Source organism: Zeugodacus cucurbitae, chromosome 2 (assembly GCF_028554725.1).
Source record: "Zeugodacus cucurbitae isolate PBARC_wt_2022May chromosome 2, idZeuCucr1.2, whole genome shotgun sequence".
NCBI lineage: Eukaryota > Metazoa > Arthropoda > Insecta > Diptera > Tephritidae > Zeugodacus > Zeugodacus cucurbitae.
The window spans coordinates 64,297,160-64,316,922 of NC_071667.1; the positions used below are offsets into that span (position 1 = coordinate 64,297,160).

The 19,763-nt window shown below is 37.0% G+C and overlaps 2 protein-coding genes across 15 annotated transcripts in view; one reads left to right on the forward strand and one right to left on the reverse strand.

The window, feature by feature from the left end:
* LOC105218430 (tRNA:m(4)X modification enzyme TRM13 homolog) overlaps positions 1-19,763 on the forward strand; it is a 793,174-nt gene that overhangs the window by 14,122 nt on the left and 759,289 nt on the right. For both annotated transcript variants that reach the window (XR_008469969.1, XR_008469970.1), the window contains exon 2: positions 12,564-12,711. The gene's annotated coding sequence lies outside the window, so the exon portion shown is untranslated. The remainder of the gene's footprint in view (positions 1-12,563; positions 12,712-19,763) is intronic.
* LOC105215468 (myb-like protein A) overlaps positions 1-19,763 on the reverse strand; it is a 236,552-nt gene that overhangs the window by 5,220 nt on the left and 211,569 nt on the right. For 12 of the 13 annotated variants that reach the window (XM_054225263.1, XM_054225265.1, XM_054225262.1 and 9 more), the window contains 4 exons: positions 14,034-14,594; positions 13,332-13,759; positions 12,173-12,431; positions 11,776-12,070 (listed from right to left, as the gene is read on the reverse strand). In XM_054225263.1, the coding sequence (XP_054081238.1) occupies positions 11,776-12,070; positions 12,173-12,431; positions 13,332-13,759; positions 14,034-14,594 (1,543 nt within the window). The remainder of the gene's footprint in view (positions 1-11,775; positions 12,071-12,172; positions 12,432-13,331; positions 13,760-14,033; positions 14,595-19,763) is intronic. The other variant, XM_054225268.1, reaches the window with a different exon arrangement.

The window sequence follows — 19,763 nt, forward strand, 5'->3', positions numbered from 1 at the left end:
ATACTTATGTACATGTGGGTATACATACATAATATGTTTACAGCGAATTGTTTGTATGCACTTGCAAAATGTTCGCGAGTAATCATTACAATAGTATTGCAAGTTGGAAATTGGCAATTGTTTTATCAATATATCATAATATGGGTATTTCCCAATTATGATTGTAAATATTGAATATTATGCAATTACATACTCATTATGATTTCTTTTTAAATATATTTTCCGGAAATTTAATGCAAAATATGATTTGTTGCAAATAAGGTTTTGTAGCAAATAAGATACCTTAACGTAAGGAACGGTTTATGGGTTAATTATGCGGAGCCAAGTGATTGACAACTGTGAGAAAATTTCTCTTAAAATCACGGAAATAGTTCAGATCAATGTTTCCTAGCCTAGTTTATTTGAAAAAAAGGTCCAAAGTTCCATAAATTTGAACAGTGATAGATCAGAAGCTATCTTTGTCAAAACCTTAACGATTAGCGCATAGAACAAGCGAGTGATATAAATGCAATATTTTGGTATAAAGCAAGTAGGAACAATTGTACATAATTCTAACGATTTCCTTCAGGGACTGGCAAAATCGGAAGAATTATCATTTGGAGAATATTTTATGCCGCCCTAAGAACGTCAATCATACATTATTTCACTACTACAATTCTCGTAGTTTAATTGTTTTGAAAGGGTCGAAGAATATTCAGGCTTATCTTGATAAAATTAACAAATTTCTTTTGATAACTAGACTGTATATATTCGATAATATAATTGTGATCAAAAGCAGAAGTAATTGGTTTCAATTGACAATATGGCGGCTTTTTAGTTTTAAAATAGTCGAATTTTACCCAAAATTTTGGTCGTTTTTGGCCTGCCAAAATTCGATATTTTGATCAGATCAAAAATCGATAAGTCATTGTACGGAGAACTACAGATCGGATCATTTGTTTTTGAGTAATCACTGCAGCAAATTCGGAAAATGATGTTTCGAGGAAAACGCATTTAAATATAAAATGATCGTATTCATTGTTACCGAGCGGCTGCTCTTTAAATTGCTATAACTCAAAAACTATTTGAGATACCAACTTGAAATTTTAATATGTTATTTTTAAAGGTGTGATCTACCGAAATATGAACCAAAAAAAATGATTTTTTTGAAATTTCACACTAGGTGTGCCCCTTAAGACAGTAATTAGGTGCTGCTTGTTTGATCTCTACACACAAAAATTAACATCAACTCCAACGTGATTAACGACAGATGTGTCAAAATGCAAATAAAATGAATTGAATGCGAATAAGAGACATTTCAGATAAGTTTACCTTAGTTCATTCAATTAGCACATTGTTGACTCACTTAAAAGAAGATCTGCTAATTGACTAAATTAAGTACTAAAGAAGTCTAGAACGCAAACTTTAAAAATACAGCAGTAACTTCGGCACGCCCAATTTCTTGGCTTTTGCAATTTATAAGCTCCAATAGTATAACTTCCTTTTAATAATTTCCCCCACTCATTCAGAATTATATATATATATATATAGTTGTTGTTGTGCGATGCACGTCTCTTCTACACGATTAATTGGCAATATTTTGCGCAAATTTGCATGCAACTAAATTAATTGCGCCAATATTTGTTAAGCGAACATGAAAATAATGACAGCTGTCCCCAAGGGGTCTGCCAACAGCGCCGGGCTACTTTGACGCCGTTACGCCCCGAGCGACCGTCTTGTGTCTTGACAGTGCCACAGCGTACTTAACTCAAGTTCAGACAAGCAAGCAAAGCAGCCAGCGCGCTCGCGCGCTAACACCAGCCGGCACAACGGCAGCAGTCACCAGCCACCAACCACCAGTCAGCAGCCAGTAGCTAGCAACGCTTGCAACAATTTGTCTGCTTTTGTCTGTCCTCCACTTTGTATCTGTGCTTTAAAGACAACGAACGCGCGACTAAAATAGTGGGCACACCTACACACACAGAGACAAAGTGCATACACTTGCTAGACATATATCCACATTTTCGGTGCACCACCACCAACACCCTCACTGCCACTCGTCTTGTCCTGTCGAGCCGCTTGCCTCAAATTAATTTTTACGAGGACACAATCAAAAAGCTCTTCACAAAAAATCTGACGTTGCAAATTTGGTTTTTCGAGCGTTTATTATTATGTATACTTTTTGTCTCTGCCAGCGTGTTGGTGGTATGTGTGTGTGTGTTGCAGCGCCGTTTTTTTTTTCTTTTCGGTAGGGAAGGTCGGAAGTCTGCTGTAATAAGAGCCCGTGGGGAGGATGGCGGTGTGCGAGCTTGGTTTGGGTGTACTGGCAGCAGCGGTAGCTACATTGCACGGGTGGCGGATTGGCGGGCGGCGCGCAAAACGTGCGACGAGGTTACGCTCTTCACACTGCGCACCAGACAGAAATGAGTGCATCATATCGATCGGTTTTTTTACACTTTTTGCTTTCTATGCATTTTTACCGCAACCGCTTTTTTTCGCACACTCGCTTGGCATGTTTATTCGTTTGCTGCTTGTTCGTTCGTTCATTCGTTGATTCGCTCATTCGGCGGTTCGTTTCATTTTGCTGCTGCCAGCGCCAACCCGCACCACCACCGCCGTCGTCCACCTCCATCATCCGCCTGTACTTAGTAACTACACTGTGTTTTAGCGTTGGGAGTTTTTTTTTGGTCTGCACATTTTTACGTAATTTTCATTTTGACTTTCGTTTACGAAAAATTGTGCACAAAAACCAGCCAAACGCCAACGCCACCTCACTGCGCACTCCGCCACACGGCGCGACTTCATAACTGAAACGCATGCATTTTTATTCCGTTTTTCCACACAAATTTTTTGTCATTTGAATGAGGACAACTGCTGGCTGGCGGCGTGCAGCAGATGGGCGGCGGTGGGAGTACGGCAGCAATGGGTTTACACGGCGTATGAGTGATAAATTTTGCGCGGTAAGGAGTGTTGCGTGCTTTTTAGCATTTCATATATGTAAATGTTTATGTGTCTTCGTGTGAATAAGGTTCAGGATTTGGCGGTGGGTAGGCGTACAGTCAATACATATGTAGCTGCATATTTGGGCGTCGCGTGTGAGCGAATGCACATGAATAACCGCAGTCGGGCGTTGCAGCGCCGCAAACGCAAAGTGGCCCAAAGTGAGCGAGATGGAAAAACATACAAAAAAAAAGCCAACCGCCCGCCGCTTTTGATGCTTAAATACACGAAAAACTGCATATCTGTCCAAATTATGGCGAAATGACATACACGCACAGCACGCACCGCGCACACACCCACACACACACATGTGAACGCCTCGCGCATGTAAAACAATGTAAACACACGCATGAGCGTGTAAATAGCACAAACAAACACATGCTCATCAGCTTTATGTGTTTTTTAACTTTTTAAATGAAATTGCAGTCATTGCGGCGCAGGGAAAAAAATGTGCAACATAAAAATGCGTCGCATTGCTACAGTTGGCTGGTTGGTGGGTGCTTTGGGTGCAGGGGGTTGTATGTGGGCGCTTTTGGTTTTGGTATATCGGCGGAAGGTTTGCTGCAGCTGTAGAACAACAGTCGTATGCTTTACAATGAATTTTATTGGTGCGAAATGAAATTAAACAATACTATGTACTGTTGTTGTTCTAAAGGTGTGGCAGGAAGTGATATAGGATTATGCGGAATTTCAAGGAAATTTATTGAACAAAAAATAAAAAAATGTATAATGTAAATAAAAAATAATAATAATAATAAAAATAACATGAAATTAATGCTGATGACCTAATTTCTAGTTGATTTGGAATTTAAAACTTTACTAAAAGCTTATATAGCCAAAAATCACAATAATGGGATATGAGTTATCCAAGTTATGTTAATCAAATATATGTATGTTCATACACCATTTAACACCTATTATTAAGGCAGTAGTAGTCTGCTTTACAGGCTTCAAAAAATCGATTATTTTGTTTTGTTTTAAATCTCTTCCAAAACTATCCAAGAATATGTCTTTAAAATTCCAGACGCCAATTCGACATATTTTCGAAGCTTGAGCAGTTTTAGTGGCCGAGCGTCGAGCAGGTGGGAATGCTCAGGCAGACCTTTAAAGTGCGTTTTCTCGAGTTTTCATATTCACAAGTGTTAGAAAGCGGTGCCGGTGAAAGCAAAAAGAATATATGTCCGATCGAAAAAAACCAAAGTGATCTAGCTTCAGTATTAAATGATCTTCTATTTGAACTAAAAAAGTTGAACAAATTTTTCGGGTTTTTTTAGTTCATAAAGAAAAGAAACTTATAACAATAAAAAAAAATTGGTTCGACTGTTTCAGATGCATCGCACGACCTCCATGACCGGCACCGATTTACAAGTGCAGACTCCAGGCGCTCCAGAAAAATTATTACAACTTTGAAAAAATTTCAATATTTTTTAATAATAAATATTGTTTTTTAAGCCTTAAATATAGTACACTATCGTCTTAAAATTCCGTTCACCGCAATCATTTCATTCCCTTTCAAAAATAATTGCTAAAAAAACGCTTTTTTTCGGCTTCTAAAGCAGACTACTGCCTTAAAGACCGTTACTAAAATACAGATCTTTGCTTCGAATTTAATTTTTTTTTATTAAAGGCGATCTTGGTTCAGAGTTCTTGCTGGTAATGGGGTGGGAATTATAAAAAGTTTTCTATTTTAGACAGATTCGAAATAAATAAATGCAAAAGCATGAAATAAAATACTTTACCCCGTCACCTTTTTACCCTATATAGCTCCCTGAGACTATATATCTATGACTACTTATATTTCCTAAACTACAATACATTATGTCCTAAAAGTCGATTGTGGCCTTACAAAAATTGCATTTTCTCAATGTCGGTAGGTCTATGCTGAAGCAAGTAAAGCTTATATTGAAGGACAAGTTATAGATTTTTGTTTTCTGTTTCGATATCAATTATATTTTATTTTGGAACTCCTTGGAAAGAATTACTGCAAAAGGTTTGAATTCAGATAAAAAGCCTTTATGTTTTTGGCCAAGTAGAAAATTTAAAACAAATGTCACAAAAGTACAATTGTATATATATTTTAAGCAGAATTAAGTTGTATGAAAAGTATATAATCACCGAAAAATATATGTAAAGTTCATATGTATATAGAATGTACATTTGTATGTAAACATGTCTACATATGTATGTATGTTTGTCTGTCTTCACAACAAGATATTCATTACAAATTAAAATGAATTGCAAGTGACTGCAACATCAGGTGGCAGTAACAATAACAAAAAAACCAACAACAACATCAAAAAAAATGTTCGCATCACATTAAATGTACCGGGGATGCAACCAAAAATGCAATTGCAGCAAGCGTTAAGACAAAAACAATTTCAACAGCAGCAAGTACATACAAATACACAAACATATCTATACATACACTCAACGCAAATAAAGCGACAAAAATCAACCCTTGCAACGCGGGCATTACACCGACCAGCAAAGTATAGAAAAATACGAAAAAAAAAACACAACAACAATAATAGCGAAAATGAAAACATGTAAAAATTGCAATGAGAAGTGAAATAAAACGAAAGCGAACGAAAAAAATTAAGCAGACAAAAAATGTGGAAAAAGCGTAAAAAAATGAAAAACATGAAAAGCATACACTTCAGCCAGTGTGTTCAGGTGCATTACAGCGCAACAACAAAAGTTGCAATAAATATGGCTGCAACAAATGCGACAAAAAAATGCAGAAATGCGCTGAAAAAAACAACAACAACAATAAAAGAAAACAGCAGAAGAAGAACACACGCCGCACACCCCGCAACCAACCAGAGATAAAATGCAGCGCGGGGGTGAGCGGTTGCTGCACGCTGGAGTGAGCGCAGCAGGTGTTGCCTCGGCAGTTGGGCGGTCGCGACGTGCGGCGACATTGAAATTTTTTGTATTCGCATCTTTGTCGCCCTCTAATGTGTATGGATTTCTTTATGCACTTCTTCAATCCACTTCGTCACCGGGGGTTTTCACCGATTTTTTCGGTTTTTATTTCACCTTTTTTTATGCATTTTTGTTTCATTTCTGCGCTCAATTATAATTTCGTGAGACATGCGCAACGAAAAAAAATGAAAACCAGAACCAAATAATTTACGAAAAATAAAAAGTAATCTGACAAAAATGTCATAGACGCAAACACAAACAAAAAATTGCACATGCAACAAACAAAATTGCTTCCCGAAAAATTATTCATAATGACAGCGGCAGACAGGACCTTCTGGCCAGAGTTGTTGGTTGGGGTTGGTTGGGAGTGCAACAAAGTGCAAGTAGCGGGCATGCAATCAAGGTAGGACAAGCACATTGCATTTGTGGCGGTGGCGATGACAATGACAAACGCATACTTAGATGCCCCGGCAGAAGAATTGAAGCGTTGAAAAAATGTTGCAAGTTGTTGGCATGAGGTAATTTTCGAATGCAGTCAACTGCGTGTTAGTCTCTTTTTTTTGTTTTTGGAAACTGCGCCCTCCGGAATTTTCCCCTCAAAAAACGTGACATTTAAGCACTCTTTTATTCAGAGTTGAGTGACCTATGCTTCATAATTATGTAAAGTCGTAAGGGTTGGAGGAGTATTTTGTATTCTATCTTATCAAGATTTCTTCCTCATTAATACTTTTATTTCATGTGTGTACTTGACATCTCTTAACCTTATTTCCATGTATTCTACTACCTACAACATAAATCCATTTAGTTTTTACCCCTTTATTTTCACTTGTAATAAATATCCTGACTGTGGATTTCTCATCACATGTCATTTTAATAAACCATAATGAAATAAATTCTCATCATCTATCATTGACATAATATTTATTATAGTGTTAAAGAGCTCTTAAAGTGTGGTCGAAATCTATATCCGACAGCTTTGTTGACTTTTGACATTTCTTTAAGGCCAACATTTCATCATAAATGCTTTCAAAGTATATAAAAATAAAAGAAAGCTTTGATAAATGTTTGACTAATGTTCTGATTCTATCTGTTGCGAGCCTTAACTCTAAATTACAAACGGATTCTATAGAAAGTTCATGACAGTAATTTTGACAGCAGTTTTTAGAGACAACTTTTCAATAATTTTAGAGTGCGTCTTGCCTTGCGTAATTTGAGCCGACGTCGCATCGATAGGTGCCCACTGTCCAACTCCAATCACATCACCTTCCACAAGTAAAGTCCAGGCTTACTCAACTGATGGTCGCTATCACTGATACAGACCTAAATACATTATTACATATATTTGTAAAGCTCATCATTCCATAATTGTCATGAATAAAACAATCTTAAGAAACCAACCGCACTATAGGTTGTTACATTTTCTGAAAAATGGTCTAAAGCAGAAAGATTGGACACTTTGTTGTTCAAGTGTGACTTAAGGTGTGATTATTGAACTCGTTAACTAACGAAATAACGAGGTCTATTTAATCTTATTGATCGACGGTGGATTTACTATCGTGACACCGGTCCTAATAACACAGACGGAAACAAATGTAAGTCCATTCTGGATACGTAGATCCCACTGCCGTTGGATCTTATACTATATATGTATATACAATAATATATCCTTCGAGTTGACAGTTCTTGGTCTGATAAGAATCCGAGTCCGTTCTTGTACACTAATATTTCTTTTAGTCTATTCTTATCGTATCCATTGTTTTCGTTCCTTCTTATTTCCTTCAGTCAATATCTCACTACCGTTTTTTTTTTAAGAAAGTCCTCTTTTAAGTCCTCAGCCAGTTGTTGAACTTTATGGTGGACTTTTTTTAAGTTCCGTGACTAATTGCTTGCATCATCTTACGATTTCTCAACTCTTTGTGGGTAGCTTCTCAACATCGTGGAAAGATTAGAGGTTAGGACTGGTGTCATTTTTGCATTTTGTTTTCGAAAATACCATACATATCAACGCATAATTATTTTGCTCAGGTGCAAGCTCCTTTCAAGCATTAAAGCGTTGTTTTAAGAGCGACTCATTGAAGAAATAAGAAATTCGGCTGCATGCGAAGATGAAAAGGCTCCTGCGGCACATGTACTCGCATTGTAAACAAATGGATTCTAAATTTTTTTCTGTTGCTTTTTAAGCTTTTTCGCACTTCACAAATGGCGAAAGAAAATGAGAAACACAAAAAAGTGTACGAAAATGAGAAACATCTAAAATATTCTTAGCCACGATTTTGTGCTTAGCGACTTGCCGACACTGAAATTAATGCATATTTCATACAAACCTCTACATAGCAACAACAACAATAAACGAATCCAAAAGCAAAATACAAAAAAAAAAAACAAAACGAAACTGTGGCAAGTACAGCAATAGCAATGGCGTCACTGCAGACGCACAACAACAATGCGAATAACAAAAACATCAACAATTAAAGGAGCGCAGACAAGGACTCACGGCGATAGTCGGGACTAAGCCATGCATATATACATATCTGTACACCTGATGCTGGATGGATGAAGAGGGAGGGGGCGAGGCAAGGTGAAATGAATTGAGCACAATTGCGCGCGTTCGCGACAGCCACCAGAGGATCAAGGTGTGATTTCACAAAAAAACGCAAAAAAATCAGAATAAACAAAAACAATAACACGAAATTGTGTACAATAAAATACATATGGATGTGTGTTTGTATGCTGGTGAGTGGTGAAGAGAAAAAATTGCGCACGAAAAGTGATATGGCAAACGGTGCTGGTGAATAACTGCCGAAAAAATGTTGGCAGGCCACCGCCAGACAGGTGTAGGAGCACTGGAAGCGCCGTCGCGACATGTTGAAAGTGAAGCTGCTCTCTCATGTGTGTGTAGTGGTGTGGTTGGTGGTGTTGCAAATATGGCGAATTGGAGTGTTGATAAACATTCAAGTGCAGTACTGTTAGGCTGTGCCATCAGTTGAGAACGGCAACTGCATATATTTATGTATTTATTCATAGGTGTTAGCTCTGATAGCTACAATAATAGCGCTTGCAGACAGGTATGATGCACTGCTTCTGCTCTTCATATGAGTAAAACAGGTAGATATGAGTAGGTGTGTTGGTGTATGCCATCTTCACTTCGGAAGTGTTTGTATTGTAAACAACATCCGTTATGTGTGAAAGTCGTATTCAAAATGAGAGTTAAGCATTTAAACAAATTGAAATGCCACAGCGACAACGGAATACGAAAAAATGGCAACGGTTCTAAGTAACAACAAAAAAATTAAAAAAAAAAACAAGTAAGGAAGGGCTAAGTTCGGGTGTAACCGAACATTATAAACTCTCGAAATTTATTTATTCAACTTTATTTATATTATATAATACACAATTTGACCACATATTCGTCAAATATATTGTATAAAGTCCATTAAAAGTTGGAAACCCTAATATTAGGTTAGAAGCACCGAGGTCCTCATGTTCGATATATGGGGCCTTAAAAACCAATGGTCCGATTTCGGCGATTTTTAGAATGGGGCTGCCACACTATTAACATAGTATTTGTGCAAAGTTCTACACCGATATCTTCACTAGTGCTTACTTTATACATATATTGTAAAGTAAACGATTCAGATTGTCTTCAAAGTTCTGGTATATAGGAAGTAGGCGTGGTTGTGAAGCGATTTGGCCTATTTGCACAACATATCATTGGGATGTAAGGAAACTATTACAAACCAAGTTTCATTGAAATCGGTCGAGTAGTTCCGGAGATATGGTTGTTGACCCATAAGTGGGCGACGCCATGCCCATTTTCCATTTTGTAAAAAAATCTGAGTCTAGCTTCCATCTGCCATTTCTTATGTAAAATTTAGTGTTTCTGACGTTTTTCGTTAGTGAGTTAACCCACTTTTAGTAATTTTCAACCTAACCTTTGTATGGGAGGGGGCGTGGTTATTATCCGATTTCTGTCATTAGACTGTATAAGGAAATGGCTAAAAAAACGAATGCCGAAAGTTTGGTTTATATAGCTCTATTGGTTTGCGAGATATATACAAAAAACCTATTTGGGGGCGGGGCCACGCCCACTTTCCCAAAAAAATTACATTCAAATATGCCCCTTCATAGTGCGATACTTCATACCAAATTTTATTTCCATAGCTTTATTTATGGCTTAGTTATGGCACTTTTTGTGTTTTCGGTTTTCATCATTTTGTGGGCGTGGCAGTGGTCCGATTTTGCTCATTTTCCTATGGTGCCAAGAAATAAGTGTGCCAAGTTTCATGAAGATATCTTAATTTTTACTCAAGTTACAGCTTGCACAGACGGACGGACGGACAGACAGACATTCGGATTTGAAGTCCACTCTTCACCTTGATCACTTTGGTATATAGGGTTATATCTAACTCGTTTAGTTTTGGGTGTTACAAACAACCGTTATGTGAACAAAACTATAATACTCTCTTTAGCAACTTTTGTTGCGAGAGTATAAAAATAAAAATTGGCTAGGAATTCTATAAAAGACAGGGTAAGCATATATTTTTAGAAAAATACTTCGACAAAAAAATATATATATAAAAAATCTACGTTGTAGAGATACCTTGAAGCCAGTTTTTGTTTACTACCATTCCTTTTTATTTACAGTGGTTTGAAGTTATCGTCCTCTTAATAAAAAATTTAGTTCAAGAAAATGAAAATTCATTTATGTTACAGAATTTAAGATAAATACTATTTTAAAAGACCTAGAGATACAGAGACCCATCTGTACGAGTTGTTTTGACCGATTTATGACCGAAAAGTACTATAGTAGAGATACGTGAAGATTTAATGGAGGGGTCTGGGTTTCAGCCAAAAAAAAAAAACACTTTTTTTGTGATTTTTTATTTGAAATATCGATCAAGCAATTTTATTCAAACCTTCTATACATTATTGAGCACAGTTTTGACTATGCTCTGTAAATTTTTCATACAAAAATATTAAACCATTAGCCCGTGACAGAGCTTCCCCTAGGACGTCTTGAAAAAAAAAAAACAATTTGCGGTGTTCACTATAACTCGGCCGGAAATTATCCGAAAATGAAAAACCATACAAATTTAGTTAAATTTTAAACAAATCTTCATCCCAACGTTCTCTGATTATTATTTTTTTATTTAAAAATTTTTGGCGGACATCTAAAGTGTGAACCGTTATTTTCGACTAAAATTTCCGCCATTTTCAGGGTGGAAAACACCCTTAATCTTAAAAAAAAATTTTACTAAACGTAGGGGGGAGGTATTTTATATGAAGAAAATGTGTACCAAGTTTGAAATGAATCGGTCGAGAACTTTTCAAATGGCAGTGAACACGGACTTCAAAAAAGTAGTTTTGAGAAAAACGCGTTTAAAGCTGCACTGCAATCCCAACCGCCCGTAGCTGTTAGAGTTAGAGCGTTAAAGGCCCCGAGACTAATTAAACAATAACTTCAAGAATATTGCTTAGATCGGATTAAAATTTTGAGGACTTATTCTTGAAATGTTAAACAATAATATAAAACAAAAAAATATTCGATTTTTCGAAAGTGAAAACCCAGACCCATCCCTTAATAACTATCATTAATTTTTTTTTTTGGAAAATTTTACTGAGAACCTCTAGAACAAGTCTCCTAAAAGCATTCAAAATACCAATTATACAGCAATTTAACAATTATACTTTAGTTAATAGTAATGTAGAGAGACGAGGTAAAAAAATAAATTAAGAGAACCCTGTATGATTGTGTAGTATTTTAGATTTTTTTAAATCTTACGCTAGATTTTAAGATTTTTTTAAATCTTAATTAGACCAGAATCAATCAATTGCAATGTTCAGAAAAAAATATTCGCATAAAACACTTACCGCTCTGACTTCAAATCGCCGCTAATAGACGAATTTGGTGATGGTTTCGAACTAAGATCTAAGGGTTGTTCACCGGTTGCATCACTGGGACTGGGCGAATCCTTGAGTGGTGGACTAACAGCGGCGGCCGATGTCTCTGAGGTAGTTGGTGTCGCCGAACTTATTTGTTGCTGTTGTTGTTGTTGTTGGTGCTGCTGCTGTGGCTGTCTTGGTTGTTGCTGTTGTATCGGTGCGGGATGTGGCTGCTGTTCTTGCTGTTGTTGTTGTTGCTGCATCAATTGTAGCCAATTAAAATCTATGCGTTTCATTGTTTGGAGAAAAAAATAAAGAAAAAAATATCAAAATACATAGAAAGCATTAAACTTCCATCGGCTTATGCCACATTCACACCACTTACTTGGGTAACCAGAAATGACTGCTAACTGCGCGGCCATTGAATCCATTGAAGTCATATTCGCTGGCAAATCAACTAAACGTGTCGTCAACAGCTTGTTCCAGTCGATGCGATTGTTGTTGTTTTTATTGTTGTTGTTATTGTTATTTATATTACTGTTGCTGTTGTTGTTTATATTGTGGTTGTTGTTGTTAACTACAGGCGCAGTTGTCACCAAATTCACATGCGCTGATTCATTCGAATCGCTATCGGTCTCAAGCTGCTTGGTTATTATTTTTACATATGTTGAAAGAAAAAGCACAAAAAAATTGCGTATAACAGTAAAAATGTGAATATATGAATTTTCTTTGTTGAAATCATTAATATTATTTACTTATTTGTTGTTTTTTTTTAGTTTTTATTAAATTATCTGCGGTGTGCTTTCCCCATTTGCTGTACTTTGGTTTCGTAATTTGATAATTTGTATGAAAAAATGGGGGCTTGAGGTGGACGAGCTTATTACAATTCAACGACACGAAGTTTAACCGCAAATAATCTCATCCGTAAGTGTGTACAAATTATTATTTTTAGATCTATAAGTAATTAAAATTTCAATTTTTTGTGATTTACCAAAATCTTAGCTGTGGCAATTATTTCGTGCATAAAAATATATCGTCTCTTAGTTATTGGTGATTTTTAATTTATAAATATAATGTGGTTAATCTTTAAGTTTTTTACGTAAAAACCCCACAGAACAATAACTTTTACACAATATTTTGTACTGAAACCTCTCATATTGCACGGCGCAAGCAACTTTCAATCAAATATACAGGGGTTTTCATGTTTATGCCAGGCCCTGAGGTCTTAGTAGACTGATCAACGGAGTTTAGAAGCCAGATTCTTAAGAGCATGTATATATATTTAAAATTTGTTTCCAGCTGTATTCGGATTTAGATAACTCGGAAATTGGGTCTGATCTCATATAAGATCTAAGTAGCGCACCACCATATCGCTATTAAGAGACCAACAACGTTTGTTCTTATATTCAATTTCCGTTCTCAAAAGTTCTCAAATTACGATTTCCGATCGAGCAGAACTCTTTCAACCCATAATAATCTTGAAAGCCTCCAATGAATGTCTAAAACTAAAAAAAAACGCAAAAAACTTTGTATAAAACACTAACCCTGTGAACGTGTTCCACTGGATCACCGCCGACGGCGGACACTATTGGGCCCGCCGGCTCGGCAACTAGTTCACCCTTCGTGTTCACCGTGAGTAATCTGCCGTCCACACAAAAATAACACTTCTCATTCGGTTTCCAATCGACCGGTTCAACGGTGGGCGTACGCTGTCGCTCAGACGCTTCAGTGGCACGCTGCGGTGGATGCGTTGACGGTGGTGATGTTGTTACAGTTGACAAGCTATTCTGATTGGCGTTAACGCTTGTGATGTTTGTGTGTGATGTTGTATTTGTTGATTTTATTGTTGTATTATTATTGTTGTTGTTGTTGTTGCCGTTGTGGTTGCCACAATTTGTCTTATTATTTAATGTAAAACTATTACTGTTATTATGGTGAAGTTGGTTGTGGTTATGTGATGTTGTTGTATTGTCTAAAATCAAGAAAGAAAAGAAAGAAAATGGTCGATATTGTAGTAAAAATTGAAGAAATGTTGCTTTCTTCTAAAAATATTGTTTTTTATGTTTCATTTAATACTCGAAATGAATTTGGTGCATAACTTCACTAAAATCACTCATGCGCCGAAATGTAGGCAACATTTTGTATTTAATTCTCAATTACTCTTAAACTAATGGTAAGAAAATTATTCGTAAAATTCCCCTTGATATTCGAAATAATACTAAATCGAAAAAAATGCGCTTACTCACCTGCAACAGCTTGCACCGCTCGATTCTCCTTACCCTTGATGGTGTCTTCTACGCAGTTGCTTTGTTGCGTATTTCCTTTGTTTTGTTGTTGTTCTGTGGCGTTCGTTCCGCCTTCGACTGTGCGTTCGTGTGTCTGCTCCTCGTTTGGCAGATCGTGTTTGCTGCTGCTGTTGTTGCAGTTGTCTACTGTAGTGCCGTTGCTCTGACCGTGTAGTTGGGGTGATGATGCACTCTGCGCACTCTTGGCGTCTGCGAGATCGTTGATCAATTCTTGTTGCTGTAAATGTGTAATCTTCTTGTCTCCTCCAAGCTGAATGTTGTGTTGTTGATCGTCTGCTATCGATCTGTACTCTGTGGATGTCTGCCGTTCTACTGGGATTTGTGGGGCTACTGAGGTCGCTGCTGTATTGGCGGCAGCTGTTGCTGGTGGCAATTCTGCTGTTGCTGCTGTTTCGGCTGGCGATTGTACGGTGTGATTTGTATGGACGCGCGTAGTTAATGGCTCTTGATATTGCTTCCATTTCATGCGTTCCATCAACTCCTCAGCGATCCGTTCTAAGCCTAAGTAGTCAAAGACAAAAAAAAAATCCATAAAAAATTCATTAAAATCGATTACTTTCTGCAGAATTAAATTCTGTACATACTTAAAGTGCTAATTAAAAGTTGTGCGAGCGTAAAAAAGAGTGTAAAGTAGAACTAGCAATTATTCGCAGTAATCGATGTCAATGACATGGCAGGTGGAGAGTATTAAAATATCAAATGTCTATCCGATCATATAATATTCAGTAGCAATTTACCTGCCACGCCCTTAACTGAAACTTTGCGAGCACACTTCGCCGCACCCAATAGGTCCACGTAGGCGAAATCGAATATTTTTTTTTGCACTCTAAAAAATTCAATGCATTGCAACGCTTCTGCTGCATTCCCACTAAGCGTGTGACGTGCGCAAGCTGTTTGCAATCCCAAATAAAATACAAAATATTATAACAAAATGGCGCCAAAAGCAAATACAGTTGAACTTCCCTAACTTGAATCAGCATAATCCGCAAAAAAAAACCTCGAGTTAGAGAGACTCCCGAGTTACGGAAGGTAATTAGTATGAAAATTGACTTCTAATGCCAATTCAAAAGTTCCAGTTATGGTGAACTGCGTGTTGTAGATATTCGAGTTATGGAAGCACAACTGTAAGTGCATATAGATTTTTATACATCGTCGTGGTATCTACCTCGCGAACTCCATCAAATATTCAACAGCAAAATGCCCAACTATTAAATCATCAAAACTAGCATTAATTTTTACAATCGACCGCTTGAGGTCTTCATAAAAAAATGAAGATGGTGGAACATTCTATTATTCAAAATTATTCTTATATCTGGTATTAACGAAATTAACACGTAAAAAGTAATTATTACGTCCTTTCTTCATGTCTTAAACCATGTTATTTAAAAAATGACTGTCATTTTGCTATGTAGAGAGATTTTCACACTCTTATTCGTTACTCCCTGCAACTGTAATTATACTAATATGGCCTAGGAGTGATTAAAGGTGCATGTGTTGCAAGAACAATATAAAGGGTTTGGACGATTGATTAATTATTCGAATTGATTGCCTTCAGTTTGACTTTTTTTTATTATCAATGACAGATACTGCCTTCCTCCTTTATTTGTAGTTAAATAAGACTTATAAAATCTATATTGTATTAAAAAAATATGGAAAATCGTTTAAAATTTTCAAAATAAATCGATTAATTTTTATCGAAAAATTAAATATGTAGATTTTCTTCTATATAATGCATTTTAGGCTTTGAGTTATTTTCTCAATCTATTTTTTTTCCTTAGTTCTTCGTGAAATGACAAATTTCTTAATGTAAAGTAAAGATTCAGAAGAATCCTAAAATAGATCGAAATATTCGATATACATACATATATTGAAATTATTTCCATAGCTAATTATATAATATCGATAGCTATGTTTTTGGCAATATCAGAAGTCAAATATCCGTTATATTTTAACTTAATAAAATCGGTTATTTTTATTATATTTCGGCGAAAACCAGTATCGGGCATTAATTGGCTTTATATCCGATAGTTTTTTAAATTCTACGAAATTCAACTTTTTTCATGGTATAAAATACATAAATATTTAATGAAAAAAAATCGATAGTTTCGATATTTAAAAATCGATATATTTTTCGATATTAAATCGATATACATTTTCGACAAGGTGTATCGATTTTTCAAATTTATAAACTAGTAAGATTTTCCGATATTTAATAAATGAAAAAATCTACCAAATATATCGATAATTTAGCTCAATTTTTTTATACATAAAATCAAAAAAAATTTAAAATTTAAAATTTTTATTCAAGAAATTGTTTAAGAATGTACTAGATGTTTCTTTTATAAAAATGCATTGCTTGGAATTCGTTAAAAACCTTATATGCGTGCCAGAAATTCTCACTTTGACAATATTGCAAGGATAAATCCACACGCACATCCTTTGCCAGACTGTAATTATTGTGAAATTCCTTCAAATTAAAAATATCATAAAAACCGAAATGTAGGAAATGGCAGTATGATTGCAAAATGGCTGCAATTTGATGCAAGTGCCAATCAAAGCGACGAAACACTGCAAAAACGCCAGTGCAAAAGTAAATACTGGAAGCAAACGAAAATTATGTAGAATTAAAGCAGGCAAATAATACAGAAGAATGCACGGCGGCGAAGAGGTAAAGTGTGTAGGGCGTGGCGGAGCAAAGAAATCCTCAAAATTCCATGCATGCGTGAGCAAAATTAAAACTTGCCATACACACACATACACATATGTATATATACGGTTGTAATGACTCGGTCGAGAGAGAGAGGGAACCTTACGCACACACTCAAAGGAAATTATATGAAATTTGCCACGCAAGTAAATCAAAAATTAAAAACTGCAGCGGTTAAGTTGCACTTGCCCCATGTGCAACGCTTGCCACAGCCAACAGCCACAGTGTTGTATTCGATGGAAATAATAACAGTTTTACATGCGCATATGTCTGCTTGTGTGTTTGTGCTTTCGGAAAAAAAATATGAGTTACGCATGAGGCGTACTGATGCAACGCACTAGCGCACTCACAAGCATACACACACGCCTAACTCTCGGCTTAGCCCAGACGCTTGGCGGCGCCTGTACGCACAGAGGGGGCGGCAAGGGCGCGTTGTGTGAGGAGGCGACGGCTTAAGGAGGCGCAAGGTAAAAGCTTTTGTGGCAGCTTTTCTACACTCGCACTTGTGACTGCACTCAGCGGTAGACACAGCCGCGCGGGCGACGGCGCGGTGCAGACGCCACAGCGCAACAGCTAAACAAGCAATGCATTCAGGCTGCCCGTGCTCACTCTAACCTGGGTGTGGTGCGTTTTAGTCAGCTAGTTCCCCAGCAGACTCAAGCGAAAGTTGCAAGAATGGTAGAATGGTTTTTTTTCGTGCCACACACAGGAAGTACAACTAACAAGTTGTGTTGGTAAGCGTACTGGTGCACCTGGCATATAACCGACCGCCTAGCAAACGTCGTCTTGCCTCTTCGCCGCCCTTCGTTCGACAGCTATGCGTGTCGAGCGTGCGTGCACTTTTGGCCACGAAAAAAAGGGAGCAAACCAGGTTAGCTAGCAGTGGCGGCAACAACAGCAACAACAGTAATAACGGTCGCCGCTGACGAGATGGTGGCGCATAATGGCGCCATGTAGCTGGCATAGCCACGTTGGTAAGGGTGATGGTGCATTGCGCAGTTGCAAGTTGCACGTTGCACGGTGCACGTTTGGCATTTAGCGCACGGCGCTGCCTTTCATTCCGGAACAAGTTGAACGTGCGAGCGGCAAAAGTTTCGAATAAAAATTAAATATTTCGCTACGCACACCAGCGCAAACATCTACATGTGCACACACGCACGCACTCACGAACACAGCGACGATTAAGCAAACACGCACGCATTCACATGCATGTACGTGCAAAGCAAATGCTGAAAATGTAAATAACAGGAGGAAGCACATGCAACAAAAACAAGCACTGACTGCAACTTGCAGCTGCTGCAACAACAACAACAACACAAACAAAACGATTGCGTAGCATGAAATGCAATGCAGGCGGACGGGCGCAATGACTGCATTTGCAACTGGCAACTGGCAACTGGCAGTTGCAACAACGACAGTAGCTCTACCGCCAACCACCTAAACTCAAAATTTACCAGCATTTGTTCGGTTGACTCGCCCAGGCCCAGGCACTACTGTTGAGGTTAATGGCCTCCGGAGACTTTTTGAAACTCAAACTTCTCAAAAAAGCAACACATTTTTTGTATGTGCCAACGAAAAAATGGGGAAAAAGTGCATTGCAAAACTGGCTCACGCAAACATACGCATTGTGTGTATTGCAACGCAACGCTAGAAAAAAATTGTATAAAAAGCCTTGCAATGGGGTTGTTTGTGGTACATGACAACACTGCCGCGTATCCACATACGCATAATTAAAAAAAAAAACTGATAGCAACAGAAATGAATGCCAGTGAAGTATGCCAATAAACACGTTGAAGTGTCTATGATTGGAAAATGCATTCTAAATATTTCTATTAGGTCTACAACTTTGCTTCCGCCGTTTTTTTTTTGGTAAATTTAAGGTTTTTTTCACTTCCTCAGCCGCACTTTTCTTGGAATTAAAAAAGAAAAGCAAAATTTCCCACAAATGTCCAGAATTCGGCTCAAAAAGTGACATTTTCAGTTGAGAATAAGTTTGGGATCCAAACAGATCTCTACAAATATTTTGTTGGGTTAATGTTGACACAAATGTCTAAGATCGATATAAAAAAAAAATCGATTTAATCGACCAGTGCTTGACCCTAGAGACATCTATTGGAAAACGGCGAAGCAAAGTTGTAGACTGGGCGGAAGACTTTCTATTGACAACTGTTTTTTTTTGTATATACCCTGCTCTAAAATGTTTTTAGCCTTATACCAACCAGTTAAATATTTTCAGTACTTCACAATAAGGTCTAGGAAATATACTCGTACTTATAAGTATCACTACCAAAATTAGGCTAATCTCACAAAATTTAAATATGTTTAATCTTTCTGGCTATAACGCTGATAAAATATTCAGAAAGTAAGGTATTAGAAAAATTAGTCATTATTAATCATACTACAAAGCCATTTTTTGGTAAAAATATATATTAAATACAGAAAACAATAATATTCCATAACTTTCGAGAATATTTCAAGGTTTACGAACCATAAATATTCGTTAACAAATAATATATCTATAATCCAAATATATTTTACCCCAGATTACTTTTTCACTAGTTAATGTAGTGAAATTAAGGGTTTTTCAATAGAGTAGCTACAAAAGTAGACCGATAGGAACAGCAAACGACGCTATATTTTTTCCCGCTTATTTGAAATTTCTCTTCAGTAAGGTTTGCCCTTTCGTCATGGAAAGATATATGGTTCCAACAACGCGTCGAATTTATAAAAATTTACTACCGAAATTCAAAGTCAGTAGGCTGGACTTTAAGAGCGCCATGTCTAATTTATGGTCGTCATAATCGTCTTGTAAGATCAACAATTGAGCTTCTAGTGGAAGAATTTTAATCCACAGGCATAGTACAAAATGTTCCCGTAGTAGTGTCGAGAACTGACGAAGAGACCCAAAATAGTCTCGCACTCGTCGTTCTCTAGGCATCTCTCTGACATCGTGGCGTTTTCCG